Below are 17,927 nucleotides of genomic sequence, written 5' to 3'. Positions count from 1 at the left end.
GTGCACGTTAAAGAAGCCCAGGTGGACAAAAATTAATCCGGAATTCCCCACTACGGCGTGCCTCAACATCAGATGGTGGTTTTGGCGCATAAAGCACCGTAATTTAAATTATGTTTAACATTTGTCGTCTAGCCGAACAAGAAATTCGGCTTTAACGCATACGCATTTTATTTTTTTTTTATTCCGTACTTATACTTGGACCACCTGCATAAACGAGTTGCTTAAAGTTCTGGTTCACCAACCGCGAGGTGACCATAAGCTGCAATTCTAGTGCCATCGCACGGCTCCGTCATCGTGATTAATTTATAGCACCTCACACTCCAACCGAATCAGTTGATCAGTCTAGCATATCGCAATGCGCGTGTAGTATTGACAGATTTGATCAGCTGAGACAGAGTGAATGGGACGCTTAGTTGTAGTGAATATGCGTTTTGTGTACAACCCACAAAGTTAGATTTGCGTCATGTTGAAAGGCTTTAGCGCTGACACACAAACATGGTCGCCCAAAAAGCTCGGAATGCGTGAAACGTTTTTGTGTTCTTATTTTTTGTTTGTTTCTCACGTGTCACCTGCCAGTTGCTCTGCTGAGCTCGAGGTTCCGGGTGCGATTCCGGCCGCAGTGGCCGCCTTTTGGTGGGGGCGAAATGCAGGAACGCTCGTATGCTTAGATTTAAGTGCACGCTAAAGAATGCCAGTTGGTTAACACTAATCCAGAGTCCCTGGCTACGGCGTGCCTCATAATCAAATCGTGGTTTTGGCACGTAAAACGTTGCAGTTTTAAACATAGCTCTCTTGGGTCCTTGCCTGTCAATGACTTTCAGACATGCTCATTGAACGCAGCCAAATTACCACCCTGAGCTATGTCCTTGATGCACAAGCTGGATCACTGCATTTTCATGTAGTGAAAAAGCGCAAAGATTCTGTTGAAAGAGTCTGAAGCGAAATATTCACTAATTAAAATGCTGCTATATATTGATTAACAGGGTCGATGAATTATTCTACGAAGCGAAGCTGTAGTCAGGTGTCGCATCGTCTGCACCTCAAGCGGTACAATGTGAAAACATAGGTCAGAATTTGTTAAAGTGCTGACGCAGTCCAAGCCGCGGTATCTTTCCTTTTACTCATCGACCAAAATTTCCCGTAAACGTCACGATCGATCGCAGAATAGGCCCGCTCCTACACCGCTCACGCCTCGACGTAGCCTACACGCCCTACGTCTTGCATCTCGAGAAAGAAAAGCACTCGCTCATCCCACGGATTTAGGAGGACTTGAATCGCCTCCCCGGATAAATCGCTTCCATGCAAGACATTGTTCGTTTTCGGGAACTATGCATTGCCTAACCAGGAGCTTTCTCCTCTCACTGTGCTTCTGAATTCTACCACTCCCCTTTGTAGTGCCTTCGTTGCCGAAGAGTGCTAATAAACAAAATAAACACGAAACCATAAGGACATTATCGGAGCGCGCGCTCTGTAGCACGACGGAAGCTTCTGTTGAACACTGTCTCGGTGAGTGTACACAACGTGACTAGCAGCGAGAGATCTTCCGCAACCGCATGAACACATTATATAGATGGCCACCATTCTTCTGTGCAAAAAAAAAAGAAAATGCTTGGACCCTGGTAGGGCCGCTATAAGCAGACGTTAGCTCTCAAGGCTCCGCGGGTCTGATCAATTCTATACGAGTATGGGCGCATTTTTTTTAATGTACCCATGACCTGTTCAAGCTTGCGTTGTTCTTGTATGTTTATAACCTTCATTTTCCCCCCTGTATTTTCTACGGGATCCATGGACTTGCTTTGTTTGTTTTTTTGTTATTTCCTTATAGACCTGTATGGACCGTGTTTTGTTAGTTTATCGCCGTTGGCTTTCTTGTCTGTTGTTTTTCTTACACAAGGTTTTTGGATAGGCATGCAATCCCTTCTGTTGCGAAACTTCCAATGTTTCGCAGCTATAGTAGAGAAGATAAAGAAAACATTATTTGAAGAAATATGCAGTTCCTGTCCACCGCTTCTCTCTCAAATCGATTAAAGTAATTCAGTTGAGATGGCCACACGGAATGTGATGATAAATTTTGTAAGAGTACACGTGTACTTTTTTTTAAAGTTCTCAGTGCAACTTGATTTTGTAGGATTTCGGTATGGCAATAAGGCAGCTAGTTCATTTCATTACTGTCTCTCGCTTTTTTTTGGTCAGGAATAAATAAGTATCGGTTTTCTTTGAAGAAATGTAAGGCTCAGTGATCAGCTTCTTAAAAATGCACTTTACGTTTTATTACATAATCAATCTCTCGAACGTATTCAAATTTCTCCGCGATATTGTCATGGTCTCAAGAACTCGCATTTCTGCTCTTGTGCTCGTATAATTATAGCGCGTGCTTTCTTGTGTCTTTATTACCGCCGGCCATGGAAGAGAAATATCGCTAAATATCCATAATATAGATTCGCTCTCAAGTACTAAGTTAGCCGCATAATATCGCGAACACCGACGGGACGGACTCCGAAAGGACGGTAAAAGCGCGAACCATTTTTCGACATACTTCATAAATCAAGGCATGGCCGCGCGACAGCGTTACCATCAATCTTAGCGTGCAAAGCTGCTCGCCATAGCTATGTCAATGCGACGACCAGAGATTGTCAAGCGAAGGCCCCTCTCCATTGCCATTGAAGTTAAGAAACTGGAAACAGAAGGCATTGCGTTTGGTTAGCCGCCTTCCGCAGCCCCTAGTAACGCGGTCCTGATTTAGAACTCGTACTGCGGCTCTCTCTCTCTCTATATATATATATATATATATATATAGCTCCAAACTAACAATTCCTAGCAACCCTATCCTTAATGCAGGTAATAGACGTTGATAAAATAAATTTAATGTCGACGTTTTCGCCGGGCCCGGTACCCGTAACGTTTTCAACGCTGGGTTCCTCACACACACACACACACACACACACACACACACACACACACACACATATATATATACATATATATATATATATATATATAGAGAGAGAGAGAGAGAGAGAGAGAAAGAAGTGCGAGTTCTAAACCAGAAGCACGTTGCTAGCGTCTGCAGAAGGCGGGTAACTAAAAGCATTGCCTTTTGCCGCAGCTTTGCCGCAGCTTTATGTGTACGTATACATATATATATATATATATATATATATATATATATATATATATTCTCATTTTCTCTCCCTTTTTACCTCCCTTTGGCTCACGCACACATTCTCTCTTTCTTGCCGTGTCGCGTGCTTTTCTCGGTAGCGAAGAATCCGGCTATCAGATACCGCCGAGTTGAATGGTGACCGACGCAAGGAGCTTCTCTTTCGTCGAGATTTCGTCACATATCCGAATACACTATATAGGAGAGCACTCCCGGTCTCCGATGAGAGCCGCCAAAACAAAGACGGCCTTTGCAGCCGAAAGAAACAGTAGTAATGTAGCATAAAAAAATCAATGTTCGGCGCGTGCGTGACCCGAGTTATATCGTTTATTATTACTGGTTTGTCCTTTTGAAACTCTATAGGTTTAAGTTATACAGGACCGTGTTGAGATAGGCTGGTGAGTGCGAAAGCAGCCTGTTTCCGACAGCCTTCATTTAGTTTTCGGATTTCGAGAGCATATATCTGCCCGTGTAACTTAATGCTAATGCACACTGGGAAGAAAAATAATCAGAATCATTTAATACAAGAGAAACGAAAACTGGGAAGCTGAGAAGCACGTCAAGCAAACCATACAGTCAGAGCAGAGAGAGGGAATTTTCGCGAAAGCACACTGAGTCAGCTTTTTAAATCTTACACACCCATTTGCAAAAGAAAAAAAGAAAGAACCGTCTGGGTAGAGGAGGCACCAAACTAGCTGTTCGGCTTGGCAGATTTTACAAGAGCTTCCGTTCGTAAGTGCTGTTTTTTTATTCGCTGTCGGCCTCTGCTGATAATCTATTCGTAGTCGACTATTGGCTGGTACTTGTCATTACGAACTAAGGGTAAGAACGCTAGATTCGTTTCTTCCAACTTCCCTTCGAAAGTTGGCTTCGTGATTACGGGCCGTAAGAAATATCGCGCTGCGTATTCTGTATTGAAGAGAGCGTGGAGTAATGGCTTGACGATTGCCTTGGTGGAGTAGAAATAGGATAATGACCATCCGGTAAGTTTCACACGACCGTAATGCGATGCCACTGGACGTCACTGTTGCAGTGGCCTCGCTTAAAATAACGTAATGCCTTATCACGTAAACTAATTCCAGTCTGTTTTTCTTCCAATTTCCTGACGTGAAATTTGCGCAACAGTCGACGCATGTATCGGGCGGTGACCTGCAGCGTTGTTTGATCGGCCCAAGCAAACGCTCTTCTCTTTTTAGGGGAGGTCAGTGTTGTTTACTTTGCAAGCGAGTAGCATTTCCCACCTTCATTAGTTTTTTCTTATCTCATTGGCTGACAAGACGCGAAAAGAAGGCAGAAGTGGAGAGGCCTTCGGTGGGCCGAGCTAGCGCAGTGAAATAGGTAACATGATGGGGAGGTCGCTGCCGGATTCAGCGATTGGTCCACACGCTTCCCCTTTATTTAGCTTGCGGTGGCGTGCATCGGAATTGTTAAATATATCGCTAAAACGGATCATCGTCGAATTGGCAGAGCGATGTCGTATACGTGGCCGAAAGGGCTCGACAACGTTGTACTATTACGCAGTTTTTTTTTCTTTCTTTTTTTTATCACAAATCCATCCATTCTCCCCGGCAGCTCCGAGTAGTGCCTGCCATAGCATTCAGTGGGCATACATCTTCTATTTCTTTGGGAATGCGCCAGTCTCTGGCTGTTCCGAAAAAAAAAGAAGTCTGTTTTGTTCGGCATATTGATGCATCTTAGTGCGTGCACGTAACTTTGACGTGGTGAGTTTTCGCGTTTTTGTGCCGTCTCATGACAGGCAGGCGAAGTGAGCGCAGCCGGGAACTTTTTTGACCAACTGCGGTGATCTAATGGCGAAAAAAAAACGCGGAATCGGAAATAATTATTTTTCTTTCGTTGGGTCCAATCATGCATAATCAGTGTTACACGCCATAAGATATGGGGAGCTTTCACGGTTTTCGTGATATCGTGTGACGGACATGCGAAGTGGGTGTGGCCCGAAAAATGTTCAACCCATCGTGGAGGGTTGATTGCCGAAATGAAATGGAAACAGTTTGGAATAGCTTTACCTTATGTCGCCCTTGGCCTCTTTCGAACCACTGCGCTTTCATGTTGACGTACGAACGCCACTTAAGTCTGGAATAGTTCTGAGAACCTAAATGAGCGAATAATTGATAACGTGTGAAGCTTATATGGATCGAATGCTTTCATGTTGACGTAACAACACAACTTAAGTCTGCAATATAGTCCTGAGTGAACCTAAATGAGCGAGTAATTGACAACGTATATTAAGCTTATATTTGGAATCAATTGGCACACTTTAGGGAACATATTGTGACAGGGAAGGCAGATGGCTGAGCACGTTAATACGCATAACTGATAGGTGGTAATGGCCGAGATATTCGCCTAAGATATGTAGATGTATACGTCGTAGTTAAAGGCTTCGATTGCGTCCATGCACTAGTGGTTTGTTAACGCATACCTTTGTTAACGCATACAACGAGATCTTTTTTTTTTCAAATTCTGCCCCCTACCGAATAGAGGCCGCCGCGAGCGGGACTCGAACCTTCGACCGTATGCTCAGCAGGCACAATACCATAATCGCTAGGATGATCAATGATTTCGAGGTGTTCTGTTCTTCTTCCTACCCCCCGCCTTCTTCTTTCTTTTTTAATCTAGTGGAAAATAATACTCGGTGGCGTCCTGTGTTGCTGTCCGGACGAGGTAGACTTTGACGGCAGTGAAGGTCCGACGTTAGCGAATCGTGACGTCACCAGTCATCCCAGTGACGCCACCATCGCCCTCACTGCCCACCAGCCGCTCTACCCACCCGGCAGGATCATCCACATCGTGCGTAACCATCCGAAAGAGTGAGTTTCTTGCTCTTGCAACGTAGCCAAATTTTTGTTGCGTACTTTTTTTTTCTTCTTCTTCGAGGATTGTAGCAGCAGAAATTTGTAGAACACAGACAAAGAAAGGAACGAACAGACGTGGACGCGTGGCGGCGTCTGGACGTGGAAGCAGCCACGTCCACGTTTGTCCGGTCCTTTCGGTGTCTGTGTGTTCTACAAATTTCTGCCGCTACAACAATCCTCGAACAATGAACCAACTAGCTCAATTAAACAACCTTCTGTTTTTTTTTCCCACAGAGTCGTGTTTGCACATCTCGTTTCATATGCGATTGTATGTTCCTTCACGTAGTTCAATCTTTTTTTGCAAATGTTTACCGAAAGTATTAAAGGACTCAAGTACCACATTGTTCAGCTAGAGTTCTTTAATACTTTTTTTAATGGACTGTGGTCGAACCTATGGGGAACAAGATTGAGAGTGCGGTTGTAAAGATTCTTATCTTTCTCTCGTGATTAACTTTCCACTCGTTCGTATGAAATACGTGCATCGCTAGTTTTGGCGCTTGTACAGTAATATAAATACTGCAGTGCATTTCAGAGCGATGTCTCAACCATCGCAACAAACTATTTGTCATGTACATCAAACAGCCACTAAATGGGAAGAAAAAGAAGAACTGAGCTCACACGAAAACGTATTAATGAACTATACATAAAAAAGGCTATTTGATTTGCACGTAAACTTTATAGTCGAAAATAAAATCTTTAATTTCCGCCTTCCTCACAAAGGTTCACAGATTGCCCGCAATTAGACCAGTGCGTTTGACAATAACTCTCTGCCGACTTCTCTAGGGCGAAACAGGTTTTCAGAGCTTCGTTGCGAAAGGAAATAGTATCTGTAAGCAGAACAAGTAGCTAGCGTCGCATGGGACAGCTTGTTGATGTTTGTTGTCAGTGACTGCCGTGTGCTTGCATCTTCGAAGCTGCACAACTGCAGCGAGTGAAACGTTACAAAAATTTTTGCGTGATGCTGTATTTGTTTAACGTTGTGCTCAAGATTTTACTCTGCAAACTTGCTAGGACGTTGTTGAAATATTTTTTTTTCCTGAGCTACATGGTCCGTTCGTTTCTTTCTTTTCCCTCCCTGTGCCGGCAGCCAAACGTACGAGTCCAAGTGGAGGTAAGTTGGCCCAAACGCCTGCGTGCACTTCGTTTGGACTGCTTCGCGAATGCTACCTTGCTTGTAAGGTGACGGAGACATTGGCAGCGTTTGCATGAATGTTACAAGGGGCTCGTCGCATCGCATTCATGTAAATGGTGGTAATGGGCTGGGAAGGCGAATCGCATTGATGCGACAGGGGAAGGTAGCTTAAAACGGCGCGAGTGGTCTGGCGCAGGGGATGCAAACGCTGGCGTGGCGCACTGAGGGGGGAAAGGAGGACGGCTGGCGCCGTGTACTCTCCTCCACCCGAGTCCTTTGATCCTTTTCAGACCAAGTTTGCTGTAGGGACCCCAGCTGCTGCTAGGGGCGCCACTGCAGATGACGAGTGGCGAAAATAGAAAGAATGGAAACAAAAAACACCATGGAGATTTAGAATGGAGAATTAGAATAAATAAATTAGCAGGGAAAGTATGCACGATAATACGAAGGGAAGTGCCTTGCTATTGGAGGGTCGAGTTGGTTGCCTAAGGACCAATACATACCGGAGCAAATATTCGCAACTAGATGAGCCATTGGTATGCTGAAGCAAAAATCCAGAGACCACCCCTCACGTCCTCATAGAATGCGAATGGATTCACCCAGTGAGACCCGTAGGTAACGTACATCTTTCAGAAGCGCTTGGATTTAAAGTGGCTGGGAGCATCGACCGGTCAGTAGTCCAGATAAGCAAGAAACGTTTAGAGTATCGGTGGGCAAAAAGCAGTAAAGAGATTGATACTACCGGATCCGTTACAGGCATAGGTAGCGGTCGATAGAGAAGTTTTCAATAAGATAAAAAAAGAATAAAGAGATGCATACAAAAATGCTAGAATGAGAAACATGTATAGCCTACCCGAGTAAACCAAGGTGGCTAGGTGACTATTTGTCACCGCCCCGTTTCAAAGTGGATGCCAGTAAATCATCATCATCATGATTTACATCAGGTTATACGATAGTCGGTATCGTCGGCTTGCTTTGGTGGCTTAGAACAGTTTATATGGGTTTAGGCCCGATCGCACTATAGGCCGGTACGACGCCAGTTTTGGTCTGCCGACTTCCAGCGACTCTTACGACAGCTGTGTTGTACCGACGGCCGTGTCGGCAGGAGTGGATTCTTTCGGCAGAGAAGTCAGACGATGTCGTTGCCACGCTGTAAGGGCATAACGGCCCCCCGTGCTGACGCGGCTGTCGTGGAATTTTCGGCACCAATTTCTACACGTGCTGCTCGCTTTCTATTACACATTCTCGGCAAGACATTCAGCATATTTGGGGCAAAGGAACGGTTCTCGAGCATGCGAAACTTTCCGCGTTTGTAGATTTATTTGAAGCTGGCTAGCAGGAGAGATCGCTAAAGCTAATCGTGATCTTCTAATCTGCAACAATATGACCTTGAAGGACGCTGAGTCAGTGTTGTAATTCGGCGACGTTGCGTTGGCTTTTGCGGTACTCGTCCTCAGGTGCTGTGCCACGGAAGCGCCTGTGCGCGTGCGCAGTAAAAGTGGGCGTTGCAATAAGTGTTTTGTGGGCGTGCGTCGCAGGCGCGTCATGCGCAAGAGTGAACCCGTGTACCAGGCCCTGTGGGCGGACAACAAGGACTTCGACCAGGTGCTCATCTCTCCGGTCATGATACAGGACCACATGCCGGACAAACTCCTGGACGCCCTCGAAAAGGTTCGTGTGATAAAACTCTACTGTAGTGTAGATATTATTACGTAACGTAGGAGACTGGCTCTGAGAGGAACAAACAGAACACGTTCCCTGTAGCGCATATAGTCTCAACCACACGAAAAAGCGCACACGTGGGCCTAGCCCGGTGACACGGTGTCTCCCCTGCGTCTTCTCTGGACCTAAATAAAGTTATTTCACTCACTCACTTAAGTTATAGAAATCATAGGGGAAGTTGCTACTGTTAATTGAAATATATAAAGGGTGAGCTAAAGGATATGTGGTAAGTCAAATTTCGTCAAATTTAGTTTTCTGCACATTTAGATTAAACATAACTTCGACGTATGCTTTCTCTGGTTTAACCGTCTGCATCTTCGTATGGTTGTGGCTAACAAAAATCGAGCGCCTCGGATCCCGTTGTTCTCGTCCTGGAGCATAGAGTATGGCATCCGAAATCGGGCAGCGCGCCGCCCACCTCGGAGGCCATGCATAGAGTGCGTTACCAAATTGCTCCACGGAAAGGTGGCGCTAGCGTCTATGTGCGTCGCCAGTACAGCGCTTCATCCAGCTGGGAATGATGAGTAGAACGCATGGATTTGTCTAAACTTTGGCCTCCTGGCGTCAAAGCTGAAGCTTTCTTCTTTTACCCTGATATTGTCGCCTCAAATTTGTGAGCATTTGTTCACAAACTTGAGGCGTATATGTGAAAAGAGAATATGTGAATGAGTATATCATTTAAAAACTGCCATATTAACTTAAAACGCCTCCATATAGAAGAGTAGGTTCATATGTTCCCTTACTGCTTTAGTTTCCGCTGCCTGAAATGCTGTCGTTGCTGATACAGTACTGTGAAGTTGCATAACCATCCAAGCAGGTTGCTGACTCTGCGTTAAGCATAATTTGTGTAATGTGCAACTTTATGTCATTTCAACATGTGTGCAGTGTCTGTGTAATGCGTTTTCTTCTTTTAATTCCACTCAATTGTTAAATCTCTTGGTTATTTCTGGTTTTTTTTCTATTATTGCGATAATAATAATACAGAATCCTGAGGCGCAAAGACGCCGCCGCTATTTTCGTGCTGTGCCCGCTCGACGGCGCATGCGCAGTTCACAAGCCAAGGTTAGAGGACCTGCAGATACGCGGAGTGCGTTTGGCTACAAAAGCGACGAAGCGAAGTCGACGCACAGTGAACGTTAGGTTCAATCGCCTCGGTGTGGGAGCCATGCAGGGCAGCTTTCTGGATTGCTCCCGTTGTGGAATTAGCGTTGTGTGCACGTCACTGTAGGCGCATATCGGGTGTTCAAAATTAAGCTTTACGGAATTTTTAAAAATCGCCTGTGGCCGGTAGCATAATTCTTATCGTGGAGCTGGGTTATTTCAAAAAGGCGGACATTAGTAGCACGAGAAATCGAAACACATAGTCAACTAATTAACAAAAATGGACTAATAAACTTCTTAGTTAATTACTTCACGACACAAATTGCAATTTACGAATTGTAGCCGGTGAGTTTGCAAGACGGGTCCACTTGAAATGAATTTCCAGGATGACACCAGTTTCGAGGTATTATTTCCCAAGTGTGGGACGAAATACATGGGCGTTCCAGTTACTTTTGTCCTTCAATGTATAAAACAGCCATTTTCGGTAAAAAAGTAAGTGGAACAACAGTGCATTTTTCACGGCGAGTTTGATGGTGCATATCTCCAAACTGGTGTCATTCTGAAATTCATTCCTAGTGGATACGCCTGACAAGCTCACTGGCTACAATTCGTAAATTGCAATATCTGCCGTAAATTAAGTAAGAAGTTAATTAGTGATTTTTGTTGTTTAGTTGAATATGTGTTTCGATTTGTCGTGCTACTAATGTCCGCCTTCTTCGAATAACCTAGCTCAACTATAAGAATTATGCTACCTGCCACAGGCGATTTTTAAAAATTCCGTAGACCTTAATTTTGAATACCCGGTATATTACTGTTCCCGTGTGCGTCACTGTTTCCGACCAAAGGGCAGATGAATATCGGCAGCGCTATATATTGAACCTGAAGATTGCGCATAATTTTGGTAATCATGTCGCACGTGAACACAACCTTGCGCAAAAGTACGCTGCAGTAATAAAAAAAATAAAGCGCGTAATTTTTTCTTCACCGCATTAGTAATAACACACTTGGGCGCTCTTCCAATAAAACGATTGATGATTTATGTGGCCTTCGCATGAATGAAACTGCGGACACACGGATCTAATTTTTATGCCCCTCGAGTTCCGTCTAAGCGGCGTCTACTTCATATATTTGTGTGTGTGTGTGTGTGTGCGTGCGTGTGCGTGTGTGCGTGCGTGCGTGTGTGTGTTCTCCCTTGCTGGACGGAATGGAACCCACACCCACGTCACACTGGTTCCTCAAGATATCGCCGACTGTTCTTAGAAAAGCGCGTATGAAGAGTCACGCTGCAGCACACGCATCATGCACAACTCGTTTCCACTGTGGCAATACGTTGTTTTGCTGTATTGATTCAACGCTAAACGCATCACAGTCCACAGTCATTGTGAGATTTCTTTCTGCCGAATTTTTTTACCGCCGTGTTAGACTTCGTTATTTTAGGATCGGCCCATAAAAGCCATTAGGCACGACAAATCGCGGTTACTTCCCAAAGAAGAGTTAAAAAGCCTTGGGAATTATGCAGAATCAACTTAAACTTTCTTGGTGTGCGGCCACCCAATTGATATAATGCACCTGCTGAACTTGCGACATGCGAAGCTCTCGGGAAGCGCTTGTGGCGCACGCGCACTCGTGCGCGCTCTCGTGCGCTTTCGCCCGCACGGGCTATACGTGACATTATTTAGGCCACAAATAATTGTGGCTTAAATGTTAGATCACCGGGCGGCTGCGCTGGGAGGCCAAGGTTCAGTTCCACCGTCGGACACGCAATTCTTATATTGTACGTTTATAACTACAGAAAGTTGAGCTAGTTCGTAGGGATTAATCGAGCTGGTTGGTCGGGATTCGTTGTGAAAGAAGTTAAGGCGTGCAGACACGGACACAACAATGTTGTGTTGTCTGGTGCTCTCGTGTCCGTGTCCGCACGCCTCACCTTCTTTCACGATTAATTATACGTGTTTCATATACTCGGCGAGAAAGCAACACGCTGCGGCCAGTACGGTCGGCAAATTCCCGCAGGGCTCGATAAGAAAGCGTCGCCTAAACTACCCTTTTAGTGGCGTAGCAAGATGTTCGTAGTGCCTCGAGTGGAGCACTGAATAAACGCCCCTATTAGTGCTTTTTTATGTTGTCGTCTCATTTAATACTCACGTTTTAGCAACAATATCACGATGCCGGGCTCTTCAGCAACGAAAATTTCACTTACTGTCGTAGTTATTACACAACAAAAGCGACAAGTGGTGCGACATACGTAAGCAACACAGGTGTCTCGTGAACGGGAAGACATGGGCGGGTATTTGGTAAGTGTCCACCTTCTAGGCATTGCCCATTTCGGCTGCCGCTGAAGTGCTGATTGGCTGGAGCGCCTGTCTCCTTCTGACGAGCACCCAAGCCCAGCCAATCTGAACTTCAGCACCAGACGAAATGGAGGAAATGGACACTCACAGATTACTCCCCTCCCCCCCCCTCCCCCCCCCCCCCCCATTCCATCTTTCGTTAATTACGCTCTCTGTGCCACTTTCGCAGCTACAGGACGCTCGAAAGCACGAACTACGCTTCGTGAACCAGTTTCAGCCAGTTTTCTGTGGCATTTCTTGCTCGTGGGGAACCGGTACGGGACCGGTTGCACGAACGCGGCACAATACCTGTCTGACGACTGCAGGGACTGCTGTGAACTGGTCCTGCACGAAGCCTGCACCGAGTGAACGGAATGACGATGTGCAGACGCCGCCATGTTGAACGGGTGACACGAATAGTGAAGTGCAGCACCTCGTCCGCTACATAGTTCAGAAAGTGCAGGCGAATCTAATGAATGAAAGCGCTAAGCGAAGTCAAGGAAGAGAAAATAAGGATGAGGCAGCGCTTCGCCTTGTGTTGTTCATTCCTCGTCTTCGGTTCTACTCGGTATTGATTACCAACCGGCGCATTCGTATATCCCCTCAAGTAAGCGTAGAGCGCACTTCTCGATCTAAGAATCACAGTGCTCCATCTGCCCTGCATCTGTTCCATCCATGAGAAATTGCCTGAAAGATAATAATAAGAAGACGAGTAATTACTACTACGAAAAAAAATGATAAAACAATTATCGTCATCTGTGTTGCTTGCGTTTCCTTTCTTGAAAACTCTGCGCCCGCTATACTTTCCTGTTTAATAATGCCATGTCACGCAGATAACGCGCGGGCCGTTCGTGACAAGGAAGTACTGGACGCGCAGCGTCAAAGAAATGAAAGGCATGCAAGATAGATGGCGATTATTGTATGGGGACACGATAAGTCCCGAAGGGTGCCAGTGTGGTTCAATTTTTTTTTTCAAGAAGCTGCGGAATCTCGACTGCTTTTAAAGGACTGTTGGGAGGGCAAGCAGTGACAGGCGTTCGTGCATTAATCAACCGTTGTGTTTCTGTATGTGATGCAAGGCACATCATTAAAAATAGCATTAGAAAAAAAAACGAAAGAAAAAAAAAACCGCGATTGTGGCCTATTCCTGAGCGCCGGGATGTTGTGCTGGGAGACTGAGATTGGATCCCACCGTCGGAAACACAATACTTTCATTTTCTGTGTATGAGCTCTGCGTGACAGCAGAAGCAGCAGCAACGACGGTCGACACAATGCAGGAGCTTTCGCTAAGAAAGTATCGCCTTAAGATAAAAATATCGCTCAAATCTTTGTATGAACGTATAACGATCCTCCGTGTTGTAGCCTCTCTAATGATTCTCCGCCGTGGCGCGTTTGTGCGCCGCTATCGGCAGCAGCTCGGCGGGGGATGAAAAAACACCGCGCTGGTTGATTACTGCCTTTGCCGTTCATGTATCGTCGCTTCGCTCGATAGACTTGCGGCCGAGAGAGAAAAAAATATTGGCCACCCGGCGCGAGCGGCTGTAATTAATACGGGAGTACGAGACGTAACCCGGCGCGCGCCTGGTTACCGACGCGCAGTGGGTTTCGACTCCCCCTCTAGGGAAGGAATGTCCGGGAGGTATTCTCTGCTCCAGACCGGCAGTCGCTGGTTGTGCACATCTGTCGTTTCTCGATGAGGCCGCTTCAAGGGAAACTATACAGCAAAAAAAGAGAGAGAAAATTTTGCTGCATCAGTAAATTCAGTATCGGAAATGCCACCCCTTACCTTGAGAGGAAGGCTGGTGAGCCAGACACTACGCAAGAAGGAAAAATTGGTGGGCGACCACGCCTTGAAGTTTTAGCACCAGCTCGGTGTGACGTCGTGGATTTTTATGGCGTTTGCTTCGGCTTAGTAAATTTTTTTTATCTGTAAAGATCGATTATACACTGCTTGCTGAAAGCACCGCTGACCGAAATTGGTAAGCGTCGATGACTTTTCCTGTGCCATGATGGACGAAATACGTGAAAAATACTTTTGAAATCCGCGAGTTCACGCGGCGTACCGGCGCGAAAGTAAAGAGAAAATAGCTTTCAACTTTTTTTTTTATTCTAGTAGTCAGCCTATTACCGCGAAATTAGCGATAAGATAATTTTTTAAGAATTCATAGCGCTGTAACTTAATTTATTGTTTTGATTTAGTGTCTCTTGAACGTAACATTTAAAGGGAATAATAAATTGAGCTGTATTATGGAATTGTGGTACCGCAGTAGGTGGCGTCCACATCCATGTCCTAGCGAGGGCTCTCTTTGGATAAGTGAACCAGATCTCGAAGGCAATGTTTTTGCGTACTGCATTCACCGGAAGCTGTTCAGGAGCCAGGAACAAGTCATATACACTTCACGTTTTAGACACCACCTGTAGCAAAACGACCACTCAGAGGAGGCTTGGTTAGCCACAAAGAACGACAAAAGTAAGGCGCGCGCTGTCTACTCTATGAGAGTCCTACACCAGCTGGCCATGACGTCATGCATTTTGTCATCGTCGGCACGGGTCTCGTTAACTGCTGACTGATAAATAAGGACTAAATTGCTGTCGAAAACACCCAAGGTCTCGACGTATAGCCAGCTTCGAGAACACCCTCTGCGACCAAAAGGGCTAAAATAAGAAAAAAATGCATTGAAATTTGTCAGCTCACATTGACCCATACCGGCGCAAAGTTTTATGCAACGAAATTCGGGCTTCATTTTCTTTCCTAAATATGGACTGTTTCTACCCAACTGAAGTCTGATATGGAGAATACTTCATGGAGAATACTTCACCAATTCAGAATTTATTATCTGTTGCTCTTTAGCGTTCCTTTAAACGGGCACTAATGGAAACAGTATAAACACACCAGTCTCAACTGAATCGTGTAATCTTGGAATAGGTGGCTTCCAAATCCCGTCGTCTATGACGTGTTTCCGGCTCCCGCAATCACTTCCGCAGCATGCAGCGAGCAAATGCATGGCCTTCAAGATCCGCATCTGTGTGTCGAGGGGGCGCCACCTCTAGGGCATGGACTTGGACACCACCAGTTGTCTCGACTCGTGTTCCACGGGGATAAAGGAGGCTTGTAATTGGGCGCGGAAAAGCGGCGATGACGGCGCGGTGATTTAAGACGCCACGAGAGCTCAAAAGAATTCTGAGCGGGGGCCGAATCGAGCAACACCATTTAGAGCATGCGCGTACCAACCAGGCCGGCCGTTTCTATGACGATAGTTGCGTCGCATGGCTGTAAGCACTGATCTCTGCTATAGGCTCATTCACAGTAGGCCGACACGACACCGATTTTGGTCTGCCGACTGTTGGCGACAGCAGTTTACTGGAGGGCAAATGGTGTAGCCAGCAGTTTAAAGGAAGCAAAATGCTTTCGCCGACAGTCGGCAGACAAAAATCAGTGTCGGGTCGGCTTAGTGTGAATGAGCCTTATAGGGGGGCTGGATAGCGCATCGAGCGCCCTCGACTGAAGCCAAGCTTTTCCCGGCAGTTGGAGCTTCACGATTTTGCAGCGGCACTTCGCCTACACCGAAGTGCGCTATTTCTTCCCCCTAAATACCTGCCTGCTGTGCCGTAAACTACCGGAGCAGGCCAGAGGTGTGTTTTGAGAAGACGTCCAGAATTTTCCATCGCAGCGCCGATGGCGTCGCTAACGTGAGTGGCACCCGCTGGAAACACTGGTGAATGACAAAGCACTATATGTACGAAAAAAAAGAAAACTATCCCATACGGGTTTACACTATCGTAAAAGCTCTTACCGGCCATGTAGAGATAACATCTCCTAAAATGTAGAAAACTATGAAGAAATCTTTTACGGCAGCAATATTACGTGGCTGCTCGCACTAGTAAGTGCAGCATACGCCATGCTTCCGGCACAAGCCGCTGCTTGACACCGCATTTCCGTTGGCTTCACCTGCGTCCGGCTCGGCGAGCGGCGAAGTGGCATTCAGCAAAGCATATAGTAGGGATCAGTGGCTGTGAATCCTTTCGAACCATGCAGGGAAGAGCCTGTATCGCCTTCCACCGACAGCTTATAGAGGCTTGCAGAATCAGCAAGGGCAAGAGGAAGAAGGTTTCGGAGTTGGACGTTTTGTCCTGGTTTGCCATACCTATACCAGCTCATAGAACAGCATAACTGACTGTGTTTGCCGCTGAAAGAGACACCGCAAAGAGGAAAACGGACAAACAACGGAGCACTCCGTTGTTTAAGTCTTCCTCTTTGCGGTCTGCCTTCTGCACGCAACATGTTCCATTCTTAAGATGAAGCACTAGCCCGACGACACGCCGTTTTAGCGTGGAACAGTGGTCGACGTAACGATTTTGCAAGAGCGTGTTCCTTCCGGCCAATGCGGCAGCTACTCCATTCGGAGTGCATCACTTGGGCGCACTAAGCGCGCGTGATGTCGATATCGGAAAATATTATCTCCTCGGACAAGCACTCCGGCATGCTGAGTTTTTGTGCGGTAACCCCGATGAGCGTTCAGCGGTCCGGCATTCCGGGGAGCTTGTTGGAGCAAGCAGAGATCCGCCTGGCTGGTGTACTGGCTGTGGCGTTGCCGGGTTTCGATGGGAGCGAAATGCAATAACACCAGTGTGCCGCGCATTGGGTGAACGTTAAAGAAACCCAGCTGGCCGAAATTAACCCGTAGTCCCCCACTAATCCCAGATTTTTAATTAGACATTTTTTTTTTGAGCAGCATGGTGTCGGCGCGGATTACTCTTTCGCGCGCCTGGACGAGTATGAATGCGAGAGCCGACGATGCGGGTTGCTTTCCACGGTGACACTGGCTGGGTGCATGAATGCAGCGCGTCCGTGCGATATTTATTATGTCGTCCCGGGCAACGTAGAAAACGCAGTACAAGTGCACACACATATTGCGCACTTATAGATAACCAGATATGCACACGCACGCGCACACACACGTACGCACACCAATGTGTGCATGCACTCAGCCATAACGCTCACCTAACACGCACGCACACACGCACACGCACACACACACAGAAGCAGAAAAAGGTACTCTCTGCGCATGCGCTCATGCTCACAACAAATTGATGACAAAAACGCACGCATGAACACACACTCACAAACGTGCGCGCGAGAGAGAACTTGGCTTCACAGCTACGGTGAGGCACGCTTGTCATCATGCATATTCATGCGCCGGAACTTTCCAACTTTTCGTCGGAAGTGAAACGGAAGGGCGGCGGAGGCACCGAGCGGTTCCGCTACGCTGTTGCATCGCACGTCGGGAGTTTTGTTGCGCAATAAATTCAGATGGAAGTAGCGCTCTGTGCGCCCTCGTTCTTTCCACTGTCCGTGTATTTTAGCGCTTTGCCTGCCTTAAAACGTCGGCGGTGTTTCGACGAAAAAAAATTTTACCCAGCACTGTCGTCGCATGCATATGCGCTCGCGTTTGGCGTTCCGTAATGCGCGGTGTCGGTCTGCTGTCCGACAGAATTAGGCGGCTCAATGCCACCCGAGGCGGTCGTCGCACTACTTGCGCCAGCGACCAAAGCGTGGAGCGCCGCCATGACTGTAAAGAACGAAACGCTCATCGACAGTTTCAGCCGAG

The 17,927-nt window shown here is 46.6% G+C and overlaps 1 protein-coding gene across 1 annotated transcript in view; it reads left to right on the top strand.

Annotated features, from left to right (window-relative positions):
* The window catches only part of LOC119464599 (diacylglycerol lipase-alpha-like), a 219,523-nt gene that overhangs the window by 158,487 nt on the left and 43,109 nt on the right, over window positions 1–17,927 (top strand). The window contains exons 15-17 of the mRNA XM_049655733.1: window positions 5,798–5,988; window positions 7,121–7,144; window positions 8,704–8,836. Coding sequence (XP_049511690.1) covers window positions 5,798–5,988; window positions 7,121–7,144; window positions 8,704–8,836 — 348 coding nt within the window. The remainder of the gene's footprint in view (window positions 1–5,797; window positions 5,989–7,120; window positions 7,145–8,703; window positions 8,837–17,927) is intronic.

Source organism: Dermacentor silvarum, chromosome 9, assembly GCF_013339745.2.
Source record: "Dermacentor silvarum isolate Dsil-2018 chromosome 9, BIME_Dsil_1.4, whole genome shotgun sequence".
Taxonomy (NCBI): domain Eukaryota; kingdom Metazoa; phylum Arthropoda; class Arachnida; order Ixodida; family Ixodidae; genus Dermacentor; species Dermacentor silvarum.
The sequence above is the reverse complement of the archived record's forward strand: the minus strand, read 5'-3'. Positions and strand labels throughout refer to the sequence as shown.